General features: G+C 35.4%; 1 protein-coding gene across 9 annotated transcripts in view; it reads left to right on the top strand.

Annotated features, from left to right (window-relative positions):
• LOC142358020 (uncharacterized) overlaps positions 1-15,608 on the top strand; it is a 137,792-nt gene extending 122,184 nt beyond the window's left edge. For 8 of the 9 annotated variants that reach the window (XM_075409536.1, XM_075409495.1, XM_075409518.1 and 5 more), the window contains 5 exons: positions 6,341-6,504; positions 8,426-9,006; positions 9,538-9,796; positions 13,281-13,689; positions 15,253-15,608. In XM_075409536.1, the coding sequence (XP_075265651.1) occupies positions 6,341-6,504; positions 8,426-9,006; positions 9,538-9,796; positions 13,281-13,689; positions 15,253-15,480 (1,641 nt within the window). In that variant the 3' untranslated portion in view covers positions 15,481-15,608. The remainder of the gene's footprint in view (positions 1-6,340; positions 6,505-8,425; positions 9,007-9,537; positions 9,797-13,280; positions 13,690-15,252) is intronic. The other variant, XM_075409503.1, reaches the window with a different exon arrangement.
• Positions 15,609-16,777: the final 1,169 nt, after the last annotated feature.

The raw sequence follows: 16,777 nt of genomic DNA, 5'->3' as shown, positions 1-16,777 counted from the left end.
GTTGTTGTTTTTCGAATGCATTACTTGTGTTAATTTCAAAATCTAACAGAAACCTATCAGGTTTGTAATCTGGGGTAAAGGTTTCTGGGGCATCAGGTTAGCGGCTATTAATTTCTTCCGTTTTGTTTGGAAGGAGGGCATACAAGCAAGCTGTTGCAATACCGAGAATATATACATGAAAAATGTAAGTTTGATAGAATTTTTTGGGTGATAATTTGAAGGTTTTATCTGCAAGCCAAAACGTTGAACCTTCGAGAACCGATGCATACGCGGATCAGTACTGATTAAAATACAATCGTGGTCATCTTTTTTCGCTTTCATACCGCAAAAACTCTTGAAACGTATTTGGTGTATCAAAATGCCGGTGCGACGGTTCCGCAGATGACAGTGTTTGCGTATTCTTTCTTAAACGCTGCGATGTTTCTATTAAATTTGGTTTTGACGGCAACACATACTGGGTCGACAGAACGTCAATTGATGGAAAAAATGCGGAAGCTACAACTGCTGCGGGCGGTACGTTTTGATTCAGGGCTTTGAGCTCTTTTATAACTTTTCGTTTGGCCGGCTTTCCGTTAGAAGCATTGTGATTGTGCTCACCGTTTACGCGAATAAGTTGGCCATGTTGTGTAAATGCGGAAACGCGGCACTTGTAGCTTTCATATTGTGAGAAATTCTGGGTAGTGGTAAACTTATTCATTCTTTTAACATAAAACTCGTGGCCTTCTACAACCAGTTTTTCTTTGTTTTTGGAAGAAATGGTAAATTCGTCAGTCGGCAGTTATCATGCTGATTTCAAAATGCAATAAAACTAAAAATGTTGAGTTCCATTAACTTTTCAATTGCTTTTAATTGCCTCATTAGAGACTAGATGAGATAACTAATTTGCTAATTGTTATAGCTTTGCTTTGAAATATTGATTGGTTAGCTCTCTGTCCCTGACAATTATGATACTTGAATTTACGGGTTAAAATCGGGCTGAAATGATTGAGGTGTGAAACGTATATTCACACCTCAACAATTTCACCCCGATTTTAATCTCTAGTAATGAGACCAAATAGAATTGATTGAGGCCTGTTTATCATCAATAATAGGAAGCTTTGAATCGGGTTGAAGCAATATAGGGGTTAAATATTTGAGGGGATAATTGATATAGGGGTTATAAAATTGTGGTTAAAATATAGGGGTTTAAAAGAAACAGGATATCAAATTTACCATTGCCAAATAATGTTCAATGGTCAACTGGCCATTCAACTCAATTAAATGTGATTTGATTTTTTTCAAAACCGCGAAGAACATCAAAGTTATTTTCAAATAGCAAAAAAGTTGTTTTCTGCTATCTTGAACAATAAATACAATTCTACTTTAAATCTTTTCTTTTTTTACGTTTATGGGAGATTTGCGTAACACTTTCACATATTAAATGTTGCGCTCCTTTTTTGGCCCACCTATGAAAATGTTGAATCAATTGTTTTTATTCTTCTGTTTTTTTATTTAACCTTTCGTGTATTACATTATTGCGAGAGGCCGAATAATTGCGAGCGGCCGTGTTCACATACTTTACGATAAACAATTTGGTCGTTGGCAGTTTGTGAAGTTTGATCGCCCCCTTTTCACAATAAATTTTGTAACGCAAAATGAAGGCGCTTTCACTTTAGTAGTAGAAACCATTGCAGGAAGTCGGACAACAAAATGCAATGGCCTTATTTGATCGTAATTAGTATACCTTGAAACATAGGATGTGTTTCGAGTTTTACCACACTTGAAATGCTTTTGTTCTGAATTTAATATTAGGGAACAATTTTTTTCAGTATTTTTTGACATTTTCACTTTTTGATGAAGAAGATATAAGTATCTAAAGTTTATACAGTGGTGTACAAGCAGGTATCAAAATTTTTTGACGAGAACCTTTACGTTCTTCAATTAGAAAAGTTGTGACAAAATAAAACGTGAAAATTTTAGGTACTGCTCAATTTAGGTACTGTTGCCACCAACATTTGCATCATAGATAGAAGGGCTTTTGTTTGATATGCTTTTTTCTTTGATGTTCTTTTTTTGGTTTTATTTACCAATAGTTCCACTTTTGTTACTTGTGATCATCAAGCAAGTTTTTGCGTTCGGACATTGGAACGGCTGAAAATTATCATAACATATAGTGATTAGTAAACAATGTAAACAATGAGAGGAAGTAAACTTTCATTTCTGATTGCCATTAAATGTTTTAATTTGCCAATGATATTTTTTTGACTGGATCCTGCATTGAGCCTGTAAATAAAAGGCTGCTTCTAAAAACTTGATGTTAATATATTTTTACTTGTATAAATTGAAACCTCCTCTTCATTGAGACATGTTTTGCATTTTAATACCACTAAATTGTCTTAGATATAGATTTCAGGCGATAAAACCCAGAGAAAAGAAACTTCAAAAGAAACTTTGAATATCATGAAAAGACTTTAATGTGGTTTATGTGAAGAAAAAGATCAACATTTGTACCAACTTGCATTTTCTTTGCATGTTTTTTCTTGAAATTAGTTTTTGTTAGCAAGATCTTGTTCAGAATTGCCAATTTTAATCATGAAACAGAGATTAATCTTGAAAATGGATATCTTGCTATATGTCATCACAAGTTTTGTCAAAAAGATCTTGTATGTCTTGGTGTGATGTAATTAGTTTTGTTTCATTGGGCTGAATCGTTGTCGCGGAATTCCTTTTTATTTGGAAAAAAATGTCTAAAAACAGCACTGAGCTAATGTGAAAAAAAACAGCTTTGAACTTTTTTATGAGCTGATGATTTTGTTTCATTGTTCTCACCCCACCGATCGATATATTCATCGTACAGAGTTGTGAGAGGTTTCATTGGAAAGCCCGAAGCCCGTCCATCGTAGAATATGTAATTTAATTTTTTTTTTGAAATTTGTTATCAACAAGGATTTTTTGAGGTTTTGAGTTTTATGAATTGCAGACCGATTTCCGTTGTTTTTTTTCACACTTTCCCTATTTTTCAACCAAATTTGTGTCAAGTTTAAAATTTTCAATAACAGTGCTAATAATTTTACCGTTACAGATAGAGGAGGGATGCTGAATAGTTTCTTCCGGATTTTTTTTGGGTTATAATTTTGCTAAATTTTTCGAAGTTCAGAGGTTTCAGAGTTTCATCAAAATTGTCTCCAAATTTGCTTTTTTAGCACAGTTTGTTGAAATATGCCCAAATGAAAACTGTTGGCTCCACATTTAACTTCCGCTCAATAAGATTTCTTCCCTTAAAATATTGGACGTTTTTCGCTAATTTAGCGGATATAAATCCAAGCTGCAACAATTATTTTTGAAATAGTTCTTTTGCCATATTATCTCTTTCAAGAATATTTGGGACAATTAGGTGTTTATTAGAACCCGCAGATATATCAAGGCTCATCAAAGCTTAACTTGTTTTCTTCGTGGTCTCTTACAAAAAAATGTATTCGCATTGTATTGGGGTGCGCTATTTTTTTCAAAACAAGTTCGTGATTTTTGTACCTTTTGTGTAAACTACCGGCGAAAGTGTTTTCAAATCAAAGCTCAATTAACTCTTATTTGCTTTTCAAATTGTTTTTTAAACTTGATTTAGGTTACTCTTTTGTACCTGAATTTGTTTTTTGCCGACTTAGTTTCACTTTAAAATCAAACCTAATTGACGTTTTACTTTATTAAACTTTTTTGTTACTTCTGTCAACTTATAGCTTTGTCTCACTACCGACAGATCAGTTCTTTTTTACAGGCAATAAAGTTTTTTAATGTTGCTTCTATTTATAACTAACGGTTTCTTGGCTTGAGTGCAACAAGTTTTCAAAAAGAACTTGAGTTTTACATGTTTGCGCAATTTTAAGGTTCGTTTTTTGTTTACTTGACCAATCATCACATTATTGACAGGTCCAACGGTGATTGAAGAATGTGAAATGGAGCATAGTTAATTTAGAAAAAAACTTTTTGTTTGACGGTTGCGATATCGTTCTCTCGCAAAATTGTTAGGTTTCTAGTTTTTACCATTACTTGTCGTCCTTTTTGTAGCTGTTCGACATGTTCTTAGTAATGAATGAGCTCAATTCCCTCCTATTGATGTATAATTGAACCAATTGATTGATTTCAGTTCATTGCTAGGAAGGTTTTAGTGAAGTTGAAAATAAATTATTTCAAAAACAAATGGGTTTTTGAACTTCTCTATATTGTTCTTGAACTTGACATGTCTCATTTTTGACAAGTCCTATCAGCATTGTAATGAACTTATACACAGTTTTTTACAGATTGTATGTTTTTGATACATGATTTATTTTGTCTCATATTTTTAACGGCATCAATAACGTAATTTCGTGAACTTTTTGTTGTGAAATTTTCTTGTGTTTTCTCTGTGATCTCTTGTGGACTTATGACTTGGTCTCACAAATAAGAAGCCCAAATTAGTTCGCAAGGAGTTGCAAGATGACCCATTTTGTTTTGTAGTTAAAAATTTAAGGTTTTCATTATTTGCGAATTTTTTTTACAAAAATCAGTGAATTTTTGAACTTTGTCACTTTTTTCATCTTTCTTTTGTCAATATGTAGCTATTATCTGTAAAGACAGATGTGAATCTCTTTCTAGCGATCTAAGATTTTCTTTATTTGTTTTCCACTAAAGATTTGTTGACTTTGATACTACACATTTTCATTTAAAAAATGCGGTTTCTGTGTATCTGCCCATTTTTAAGGTTGGTCTTTTGTTTCCTGGCCACAATTATACTCTAATGGGGAGGTGACTTTCGAATTGAAACAATGAATTTGCAACAATGCGCAACTGTGAGAAAGTAGGAATAAGCAACTGAACCTAATTAATTTGCTCAGTGAATTGCTTATGGTTTTAACGGCTGCAGCATCGTGTTCTTGTTAAATTGTTTTACTTTTTTTTTACTTTTACCAAATTTTTAGATCTTTTTGTAGTCGTAAAATGCTTCCCCAATACGTATAAAAGGAAATGGCTCAATTGCTCCCCCAATTATACCTCAAGAGGAACAACATTTTTATTGATTTCAGTTGATACATAATTGTTTTAATCACATTTAAAATAGTGATTTATGAAAAATGGAAACACGTTATTGAACTCAGTTCTTTGTGCTGCGGTTGCCGTATTATTATATGTTCTCATTAAGGCCAGGTCCCATGACTTTTTGCGCAGCCTAGCTGTATTTGTATTGTTTAGGTTTTTTCTGATGCTTTTTTGATTTTGTTATTTTGTTTTCCTTTAATTATAGGCACCGAATTTTGTGTGTAATTACTGTTGTTGTTATTTGAAAATTGAGTTTGTATTGTGTCGTTTTCTCGTTAATGGCATGTCTCATCGGCCGTCTAATGCCGTATTAGTTTTTTGTTTTAGTGGTAATAAATTGTGTATTTTTGAAAGTTTTCTGTCTCTTCCTCATTGCGTAGACAATTAGGTCGAAATATGGAGGAGCGGGGTCAGAACTTTATTTGGGAACGCACATTACCGAGCCTCCTTGTTAGCGTTGGCGTGCATTGACGTATTTTGAGAATGCAATTGACGCATTTTCAGAACTCACATTCTGCGCGGCAACTTTGAAATTTTGTCTCATGTTATTATTTTTAAAGTAGCTCCTTTTTCCCTTTTGCATTCTGTTTCTTCTCTGATTTTTGGTGAAGCTTAATTTTCATCAGATCTCTATTAAGCACTAAAAGTTTTCAAAAATTTCTCGCCAAATAATTTCTTAGCAAACTTCTTATTGTTTACCTTTGTTTCCGAAGTGTTACAGTTCGCATAAAAATTGCTTTGATTTTTTATGTCTTCCTGCTTTGAAGACAAAACTTAGTCTGACAATGTCGCTCAAACTCTTGTGAATAACATTCGGTTGATTTTCTAAATGTTATTTACTCTTATGCGGTTTATTTTTATGATTTATACTTTTTTCATGCTTTTGTCCAGCTTCATTATGCGTGTTTGTATAACTTGATTTGTGAGATTGGTTGCGTACATAACGTTTCTGTTGACAGACTTTGGTAAGTGCAGTTTGGTGTTCCTATCAATTTAATAGATTGTTTTTGTTCGAAAAGAATGTTTGTGCCATTAAAATAACATTCATAACAAATGTCAACATATAACATAACTTTCGAATTACTGGTACGGACGAATATCTCATTGATTCAGTTATCTCACTGTGTGGTGTATTTTGGGGATTTTGGTGGTGTAATAAGTCAGATGTGCGTCCACATGGGTATGTCCAAATGGAAATAATAGACCTGAAGTGTGTGTGAGTGTGAGCATGTGTGTGAGCGTGCTTGTGCAATTGTGCTAGATGTAGATGCACTCACCAATGTTTCCGCAGGTGTCCTCATACAGAAATGGGGAGAGGGTGATGATGACACAGGACTACCTAGAGAGACTCGACACCCACACTGCACTCTCCGCATTCGACTTCTCCTCGTTCACTGTCGATGACGTCACTCGACTACCACCTCACTTCAACTCCAAACCCATCACCATACTCAGGTCGGAGCAACACTCATATGTTTTACTTAAATTGAGGAACGCTGTAGTCGTCGATTTTCCATAAGTCATCTTCTGTAATTGTTGAGGGTACTCAGTGCTTCTTCAGGTTCAAGGAAAAAAGCTGGGGTCAGTTCAATAATCCCGGCTGATAATTTGAATAAAGATAACGTCCGTTTTCACATTTAAATATTAACTGCTCTCAAACTAGCTTGATATAATTATTTATGTGTTTTCACGCCATTTAAAATGTGTTTGATTTTTATGGATCCAGATTTTATGGGCAAAGTTTTTCAATTACTTTTTGATAGCTATCAAACAATGTTCTGATTTGTATAGCGGGCAGAGTTGAGACTTGGAGAAGTCGAGTAAAAAACGAAAAGTTTGTGAGTTCTCAAATAAAGCTGTTTCAAAGTAAGAAAGTCAAAACACAAAAGTTTTCTTGAAAAGTTTAACCAAAAGGTTAGCAAATTAATTAATGCCGCAAACAAACGAAAACAATCTCCTAAAAAATTAGAAAATTTTAAGTCTTTTTGATAGTATAGTACGATATCGAATTATTTGATAATATGAATCACAAAAATGAATTTTCAAATAGTGTTTGATCTTGATAGAGATTGTATATAGTCTACTCGCCCTGTGCTACGAAACGACTATATATCTTTTATATAACGCTATAATATGTCAAAAGCACTGCGTTCCGTTACGTGGTCAAGGTCCGAAAAAACACTTTTCAATATAATTTGCGTTCTGCAGAATCGGGTGACAAAACTCTGTCCCCAGTTTTCACGATATGCCATTTTCGACAATGAAATTTTGTTACGTTGAAAAATGAAAAAGTTTACTTCTTGTCACGACTATTCACGGATAAGCTTAGCCTATTTCCACAGTTTTGAACATGTAATTAGCCTAAAATTTTATTGACCGGTTTTTGTTTGTAATTGTTTGAGACCCAATTCAAAGACTTAAATTGTTTTTGTTGACAATGATATGTGTGATGGCAAAACTGTTAAATGTCCCCTTAATCTATAACTAAAATTTAGAGGAAAATCTTGGAGTTCACTCCCCAATTCGGCTTTCTTTCATTTCAGTCTAATTGGCATCGTCTTATTTATTTGGAAAAAGTTACTTTAAGTGCCACAAATTTTGCGCTAGACCCAAAACACGTTTTAAGAAAAGTCACTGCACATATATCCGGTTTTGAAGCAAAATTTGAACTAAAATAGTCTATTGTACCTCGTTTCCATACACGCTTACAACTCTGATTTTAAGGCAAAGGTCGTGGAAATGCACGTCAAAATCGAGTACGTATACTCGTTGATTCAGACATTGGCCAGGTAATGTAGGTCCGAAGCATTCAGCGTTTCAAGCTGATTGTAGCGAGATAATTATTCCAAAATGCAGGAACTTTCAACTTTGAAGTTTCTGTTATATTTGACGTGGAATTTGCAATGTAAAGAAAACATATGGAAATGTACTTTTATGGAAACTGCTGGTGCAGATGAAAATCTATGAAATCTATCAAGTTGACAAAATTATACCCCAAGATTCTGTCATTTTCTTTCTTCATTTGAAGTAACCAAGTTTTGATTCAAAGTTTTTTTTGATTTTTTATACTCTTCTTAAGTTATCCTCTTCGACATTAGAACTTTGTACTTTTTCCTTAGAATTCTGATATCCCTTGTATATAGTTAGTCTTACTCAACAAAATGAACTGAAATATTTGACAAATGGGCACTCAATTTAGGGCATTTGTATACTACACAGCTCTAACTGTGCTCTATAGCATTGATAGGTAAGAATTCGAAAAGATGGGGAAATTCAATATCAAAACTGGTTACTTCAGTCTAGTGGAATAAAATTGCAGATCATGGTGAGTGAAATTTTTCTGGAAAGCAGAAGCAGAAATAAAGGTTATTTTTAGGCTGTACAAGAGCTTCGGCTTTTCCAGCGTAGAGGCAGAGAACGAGTACTTGGCTCAGAGGGCCAGCTTTCTTACTGAAAGTGAGAGCAAAGACCACTATATCGAAACATGTGAAGGCATGCACTTGAGCGACGTCGAATTCGTCCGTGAGCTAACTGTATTGGGGGACATCAAAGAACGGGATAACGATGCTGACAGGGGTAGGTTCACCCGAAGTCTTCGAAGTGGGCGACCCTGGTATATCAGTCACACCCTGTATTGGATCATGACTTTACTCGGGTTTTCCTGGTTGTTCCGACTGTTTCTGGCAACCAAAACTGTTCATTGTGACGTCACAATTGAGAAGATATTTTGCAAGATTTCACCTGATGGCAATCAACGCCAGAATCCGAGGGACTCAACAGGACAATCAACAAGTAGGAGTAGATCTAACAACACTTCGACTACTACTCAAGGTTCTGAGAGTGGGAGAGCTAGTTGTGACAGTAGAACTGGGCTGTATATGAATGGACATGTTGTGTCAACCGGAAATGATGCCTTTGGATCCGAGTACGAGAACTGTCTTATCCAATCGAGTCAAGGTTAGCTGGATACTGATTGGGGGAATTTGGTTTAGGGTGTAATCATACAATGATGCAACACTAAAGGGTACCGGGGTAATGGGCTCGTTCATGAGCCTGGGGAGTTTTCAGCAGCAATAAAAGTCTGTTCATTTGAGCCATTGATGCATCTGAACTGTGTTCTGAATATAAGTAAGACAGATTATTATAGATCTTGAAATTCAATTCCATGTATGAAAGCCGTCGTTGAGAAGCCGACTTATGTAAAGACTGTATCGACCTGCATTGTCTATGAAATGAGGCTGGGTCAACGTATGAAAAGACTTGATATGGTAGACCTCTCAAAGGGGGGGGGGGTTCAAATTGGAATCAGTTTTCATATTCCACAATTTATAGCCCCTTATAAAGAAGTACCCCATATTTGTATGCGCCCAAATATTTTTTTTTCTAAAATACGGTTTTTTCGATATAGTTCTTTCGAATTCTTCCCTTGAACTCAATTTGACTATAAATTTTTCTCAATTTGAAGATAATTTCTTTTTTCAATTTGAGTCTCAACAGGTGGCACCTTGCTTCAAAATTGGGCAAATGAGTTCAACCTGGCTGTGGAGTTACCCCCTGCCTACTCTGAGGCCCTCATGTGGCACCCTACAGACAAGGGCACCTTGGAGAGGAAAGGGAGACCAATTCATGTAAACAAGTCTACCCAAATCAGTCGAGATCATTCTTTCATTGCTACTGATTCAAATTCTATCACCGCTCTCAATCAACAACATCAACAAATTGCACAAAAACTACGCCCCGCCATGCAGTCCTGTTTTTTTTTACCACGGCGCGCTTTTTATTGATAGAAAAAAAACGGCATTCCATTAAATTTCACCGCAAAAATAAAGAAAATTTTGATTTATCGATTAAAGTCATCAATTACTTAATGAAAAAAGCTTTTAAGAATAACTCTAATAACTAGTTTACAGACTCATAAAGTTTGAATAAATCGCAAGCTATCAAACTTTAATGGGCAAAAGCTTGACTCATAATTACATTGAAAATATATAAATATATAATTATATATCTTTCGGCGATAAACTATAATATCACTTGGCAGCTTGAACTAGAAGGCAACGAACTTTACAAAGATTGTAAATTCCAGTTCGGAAAAAATTCTCGGTTTTTTTAACGCATTTTCCGCTTACTTTGCCTGCGGAATATAAAATTTGCTTTTTTTCTGTCAGTTTTTGCTTAAAATTTTGTCTGGAGACAAATTCGTGGTTCGGTTAAGTTTGCTGTTAAACAATTTGCTTCACAATCATTTGATATAAATTTTCCGCAATTTTTTGCTGCACCATTTTTTCTGTAAATTATATGAATCAATTATTTCGGACGCTCAATTTTGTCAAAACAAGTTTCAGTTATGTGGCTTCTTGAAGTTGATTAATTTGTGTTTTTTGCGCTCCTGTGAAAGAATAAAGCAATTATCTTTAAAACTTATGTCAGTTTTTGGGGACTGAAAATTTTCCTTCACGTGAAATGGAGTATCTGTATTATTATTCCATAATACAGGACAAAAATCAGTGAAAAATTGCTCAAATTTTGTTCCAGACTTGCTTGAAGATTGATTGTCGTACAGTTTTTAATCCTTATCTGTCTATGATTTCTTTTATGATAACCTTTGTTTCTGTCAAAGTTTTAAGAAATGCAGTACTTGATTATCTTGTCTATTACAATTTTTACTATACTGCTTTAATTTTTTTATAGGTTATCTAAGTACAGGAAGTATCAAAGAACTTTTTATTTAAAAAAAACCATTGTCAATTTTCAAAAAATGGCTCTAATAAGGCTCTAAATTGGCTTCTTTTCTGTTTCTGATCTCGTTCACGATGAAAATTTTGTTTCTGTCAAACTTTTAAGAGGTACAGTACTTGATTTAACTTGTTTGTTACAATTTCTATACTGCTCTAATTACTTTTAAAGTTTACCTAGCTGCAAGAAGTATCTCAGAATTTTTTTCGAAAAAATGAGCAATGTAAATTTTAAAAATGTCTCCAATAAAGCCCTAAAATGGATATTTTCTGACTATGGTTTCGTTATGATGAAAACCTTGGTTCTGTCAATTTCTTAAGAATCGCAGTACTTGATTTAACCACTCTACTACAAACTATTCTATACTGCTTTTTTAATCTAAATTTTATCGAGCTACAAGAAGTGTCATAGGACTTTTTTTCAAGAAAATAACCATTGTCACTTTTAAAAATGTCTCTTATAAGTTAGACTAAAGTTAGACAAAATCCAATTCAAACTTGAGTCTGAGTCGCCATAGGGCCAAGCAAAAAGCACACGAGTGACTAAGTTTTAGGTTATGACCTAATTAGAGAATCAAATGGTAAAAATTGGGCACTTTTTCTCGACACGAGTCAAAAGTGAGACTTAACTAATGCTAAAGGCCGACTAAAAAAGGATAGCAAAATTAGGCCCAGGAGGGCAATTGAGTGGCCATAATACTACAACAAATGAGCGACAGAAAAACAAATTTCTATTTCGTGTGTCTTCCACTTGCGTTTCTTTGATTTAAGCGCAAATGGTTTAAGCGTTTCTTTGATTTAAGCGCATCTTTGATTCGCAACAGTTTTAAAAAGGGCTGGTCAAAGTGTTAGCGATTGATTATTTTTGCCTAAATTTTAATTATTATTGTTGGCAACGTTTTTCACTGCTCCTCAAAACTATCGACGTTACGATGAAATTAATTTCTTTCCAGCAATGATGATAAAAACCTTTGAGCAACGAAACTGCTCAGCGTAAATTTTTCTCTGTAGCATCAATTTGTTTGTTTTGCAATTCATAATTGACTTATTATAATTAGTGACGAATCACAGTCTGCATAATACTGTTTATTGTCGGTGATCAGGTAACTAGTTATTTATATGTTATCCGATATTTTCAGGATGCTTGAGTCAGCTACAGCTGAAACGGTAAATGTTTCCAAAATGAATCGAGCTGCCAATGCCTAATCGTTCCCAGAAATTTTACTGACATTCAGACATTTTTCTTTTAATCTTAAAGAAACTCATCCTAAAAGAACGCTCTGGTCTCAAAATCTGAGATGATCTTGTTTAATTTTTGGTCTTACAATTATGCCCTTGATCGCGGCTGGCTTTTGCTGTCATTGTTAATGGTGAAATGTAAAGTAATTTAAGTAGCAAAGGCGGGAAACTTCAAATGGTTTGTGTTGACAGTTTCAAACGCCAACCCGTAACACCAACCCCATCCAACACATACCAATCTCTCACCAACCTACCACTTCCAACTACACTACTTTCCCCGCCCCACCCACCATCCCCTCCCCACCCACACATACCTACACCCCCTACCGACCCACATTTCTGACTAATAATTGGTTGTTTCTATCTATAAATTGCGTTGTTTTTATTTCTTTTTTGATATTTCTGAAAAAATAGGTTCATGTGAAAGAGTTTTTATTGCACGATTCTTCGAGTCGTTTCCGGTATTCTGCCTAATATTGTTCATGACTTAAACCTTGGACTTTTGTTTTCAAAGGCTCACTTTTGTTTCAGAGCGTTGACTTCTGTTATCGAACATTGGACTTAAACAGTAATTTAGTTACTAATACTTAGAAATTGGGAACTGCTGGTATTACTCAAGGTGAAAAGGTTATTTTTTCGTATTTTTTTTATGAAATTTTTCTTTTGTTGTTTGTTGAGTATTAAAATCTTTTGCAATAATTTATCTGAGCTTCCAATTTCATCCTCAAGGTTTTCTTGAAGCGAAGAAAGCGCAGAGAGTTTTTTGATTTATGTCTTATAAAATTCCAATTTTCGAAGTTGCACAAAGGCGTTGCAACTTAAAAAAAATGGGATCTATTCTGTTTTGCCCCCCAGTGTTTTTTATGACCCCCAGTTACAAATTCTATGTTGTTAAGAAAATAGCACGTGCGTCTGGGGGTCATAAAAAATTTATGCTCACTAAGCTGGGGGGGGGGGGGGGAACAGAATAGATCCAAAAAATGATTGAAAAATTCTTAGAATAAATGCACAATACTATGGTTTGCTTTTGCTTTTTGATTGCTTTTCAAATCAATTAAATGTGATTCTTTCTATTGTTTTTTCGGAGTTGATAAATATTGGGTAAATTTTTGTGAACGCAGATAAAAGAATCAATTGTTAACGCAGATAAAAGAATCAAATTTGGTAGCCTCTGCTACCAAATAATCTTACGAATTCACAATAACAAAATTTTTTTATATTTGCACTAATTTGAAACAGGACTGCAACATGAAACAGACGTTATTCTACACCCGCATCGCATCAAAACAGCAACCCAATCCAGTGTGAACAAACAAAAACAAACAAAATATCAATTCCCAAATCTGAAAGCCTTCGTAACTTTGGAAAAGTATTGCGCTCCTCAACATCACTCGTCAATTTCACCGCTAGAGGGCGAATCGTGAACTCACAGTCGTTTGGTCATGTGGTTGACAGCGTTGACAATCGCACCACTTATTGCGTCCATTTTGACCGGGAGAGGTGTTTGATCAACATTGCGAACAACCCGTTACCCAAATCGTACAAGCCTAACAGTCTGTTCAAATATCAGTGTGACACCGTGACAACCAATGAGATCACGACAGCTGCTGCGGCGATTGAAGAGTGTGAGGCAGATCATAGTAGTAGCAACTGTTCTATAGGCCAAGTTAGTAATAAATTTAACCAATGTTTTCCGTAATTGCCCGTACCTCCCCTTTACTTACACAGTGTGTAATATTTCCAAGCCCAAGTTCCCTCTTCTGCCATAGTGATAGAAAATAGTTTGCTATGTAATGACACAATGGCTCAACACAGTTTGTTACAGCTCTGGGTGAAGTACTTAAGGGGGGGGGAATGGCACAGTAAAAGTGATTATTTTCCGGGTTTTTCGTTTTTTTTAAAGATTCTTATAAGCTAAATCATATAAACATACTGCTATGTGAATCCCGATACTTTCAACTTTCAAATGATACCAGGTGATTTGATTCACATGGACTGACCTGTAAGTGTATAGCTTTTGGTTAAAGTCGTGAAATTTACATGTTAGAATGAAAAAAAAAACAATTGGAAGAATTCGGGAAAGGACTCGAAGTACAAAACTGATCACGTTCACTAACATAAAGAACCTGCTATTAATTTTAGTACTCAATTTGAAACATTAGCAAGAAAATTAAAATGAGAAGAGCAACAACAACAACTGACAACAAAATCAGATCAACGTTTATGATACAAATTTTTAAACTTAGCTTGCCAAGTCTTAATACAAGTTTTAATGGCCGAAAAATAGGTCAAAACTAGCCGAAAAAAAACGTCAAAAATGGCCGAAAAAAACGTCAAAAATAGTCGAAAAAAACGTCGAGAATGATCGAAAAAACGTCTAAGTTGGCCGAAAAAAACGTCAATGGCTTATACAGAAATTCGGTGATTTCGGCTATTTTAGGGGCTGAAACGGCTGAAAACGGCCCAGAACACCTGAAATACCCTCAATTAGTTCTGAAATACCCGCAATGGACCCCCCGGGGTGCTAAAGTATACGGTTTGGTATTCCCCCGGCATCATTTTATAGCACCTCGGGAAAGTGCCCAAAAGTTAAAATTCAAAATTTTCACTGGAAATTTTTTGAAAAGTTGGTTTTGACTTGGGAATCAACTTGCAAGTGTTACCCAAGTCTTAGCCAAGACTTGTCAGACTTATAAGATTTTTTTAAGACTTGGCCAATACTCGGGGAAACACAAAATAAAAAGAATAAGGCGAGATTGGGAAGTTAGGCAAAAACCTATTAAAATCGTTAGAAACGGTTCTTCAATATCCACTATAAAGTACTCAAGTGTCCCTAAAAGTTGTCTTAACATGAAAATGAGTTGATAAAATGCATGTAAAATAAACTATTTTTCAAATTGATACATCATTTTTTCAACCCTTGTTAATATCCGAGAAGCGGATTTTGTTAAAAGTTATAGCGGACAGAGAAAAATGTGTTTTTTTTTGTGTTTTTGTAAGCTGTTATTATGTTGAGACAGTTATTAGGGACACTTGAATACTTTGTAGCGTCAAGTTGATTTTGCAGTACCGTCTTTAAGTGTTTTAATTAGTTATCGCCCAACTTCCACAAAAGTTAGTTGAAAATTTTCGCCTAATGGCTACAGAAATTGGCCTCGCCTAATTGAGCGTTCGCCTAATATCCCCTCCCCACACCAATATTCCTCCTCGAGTCGTAATTTTTTTTCAGCAAGAAAAGAGGCAAATTTTATCTCCAAACTGCAATGCTGGCTACAACAACGGCATCAACAGTGCTTTAGCATCGGACCTCCATTCTGTAAAACTGTGTGACAATCAGACACGTAATACAATTGTCGGGGAAGCTCGGCTACCAATGAACAACGCCATCCAAGATGAGGAGCAAAATGTGATGCCTAAGAGCAAATCTCTCTCTTTCCCATTTACCTCAAAGACATGACACGTCGTATGTTCAGCATTGTCTTGTTAGATAACTACCATGCAACAATTTAAATCAAACTTCATCGCAACGTAATTAGTTTAAACTTTGCGATCTTTCCCATAATAGCCCTTCATTATGGCATCCGGGGGGGGGGGGGGGGCTATAACAGGAAAGACCGAGACTTTGTAAAGCGTCCCAGTTTCAGTTGCCTCAAAAATTAGCGATCAGATCAGCTGCAAGCGATTTCTCTAAGAGTTTTCTTAGCTGTAATGAAAGAAGAGTTCGAGATATCTCCACATATTTATAGATAGGTATGATTTTCAAAAAAGGTATTCCATTTCGGATCGCACTAAGAGAGCTTGTAACACACACCTGTACGTTTTAAAATGTCGAAAATCAGCATTGCCAGTCTTTACTATGCCAGATATTCCTATATACCATGCCAGATTATGAACAGCCGAAAACTTTCCACATTATGAAACTCCCAAATGCGTATTTTAAGCACGGTTACCTGACTCTGACGAAGTCACTTAGAAAATCTGACATCAATAAATAGTTGTTCGAGATGCGAACTAATATTTTGCAGTGCCTTTACCAGAGTCACGTAACCTTATTTGAAAATTACGACTCTATCAGATTTGGCAACTCAATCTGGGATTTGTTTAAAGACAACTTCTGCTGGGATTTGTAGCTTTTCCTCATATCCTAGCAATGTTAAATTCACGTTTTCTGCATCGGCTTAATAAAACTGGAATTTAGTTTTGCAAATAACAATTGCTCATTATCCGACTGATGCATCTTTTGGTCTTTCCCTCTGATGCATTACAGGAAAGGCAAAAAGTCAATTGTTTGTTGTGTCTATTTGTCACTATTTGCAATTACGGTGCCCACAATCTGGACACCTTCACCTACTTGCCCCCAGCAAAAACCTGGAGGTGGAGCAGCACTTCTGAACAACCTCAGCTGTACAATTTTGCCTGTATAACATCCGCCCGCTGTGTTGGGTTCACCCCAGTCTCAGGCGACCCGAATTGGACAACAGAAGTGGAGCTCCCGCACCCTGGCCATAATGGCGGAAGTCGTGCTTGTTTTCAATCACTGTTCTTCTTCCACTATAAGCCTAATTCATCGGGATACAGTTTTTGAGAATTTTGCAGGAAATATTCGGTTAAACTTAGAATATACCTGTAGTATTCATTGATTTGAAAAATATCGATTTTCATTAGAGAAAACCTTTAATAGCCGGTCTTGACAAATCACGTTAACTAACCTAAATATGAGCCGGTTAACATCATTTCCGCAAGAAATTTCTCCG

Source organism: Convolutriloba macropyga, chromosome 2, assembly GCF_964194025.1.
Source record: "Convolutriloba macropyga chromosome 2, txConMacr16.3, whole genome shotgun sequence".
NCBI lineage: Eukaryota > Metazoa > Xenacoelomorpha > Acoela > Convolutidae > Convolutriloba > Convolutriloba macropyga.
This window is presented reverse-complemented; position numbering and strand designations above follow the sequence as displayed.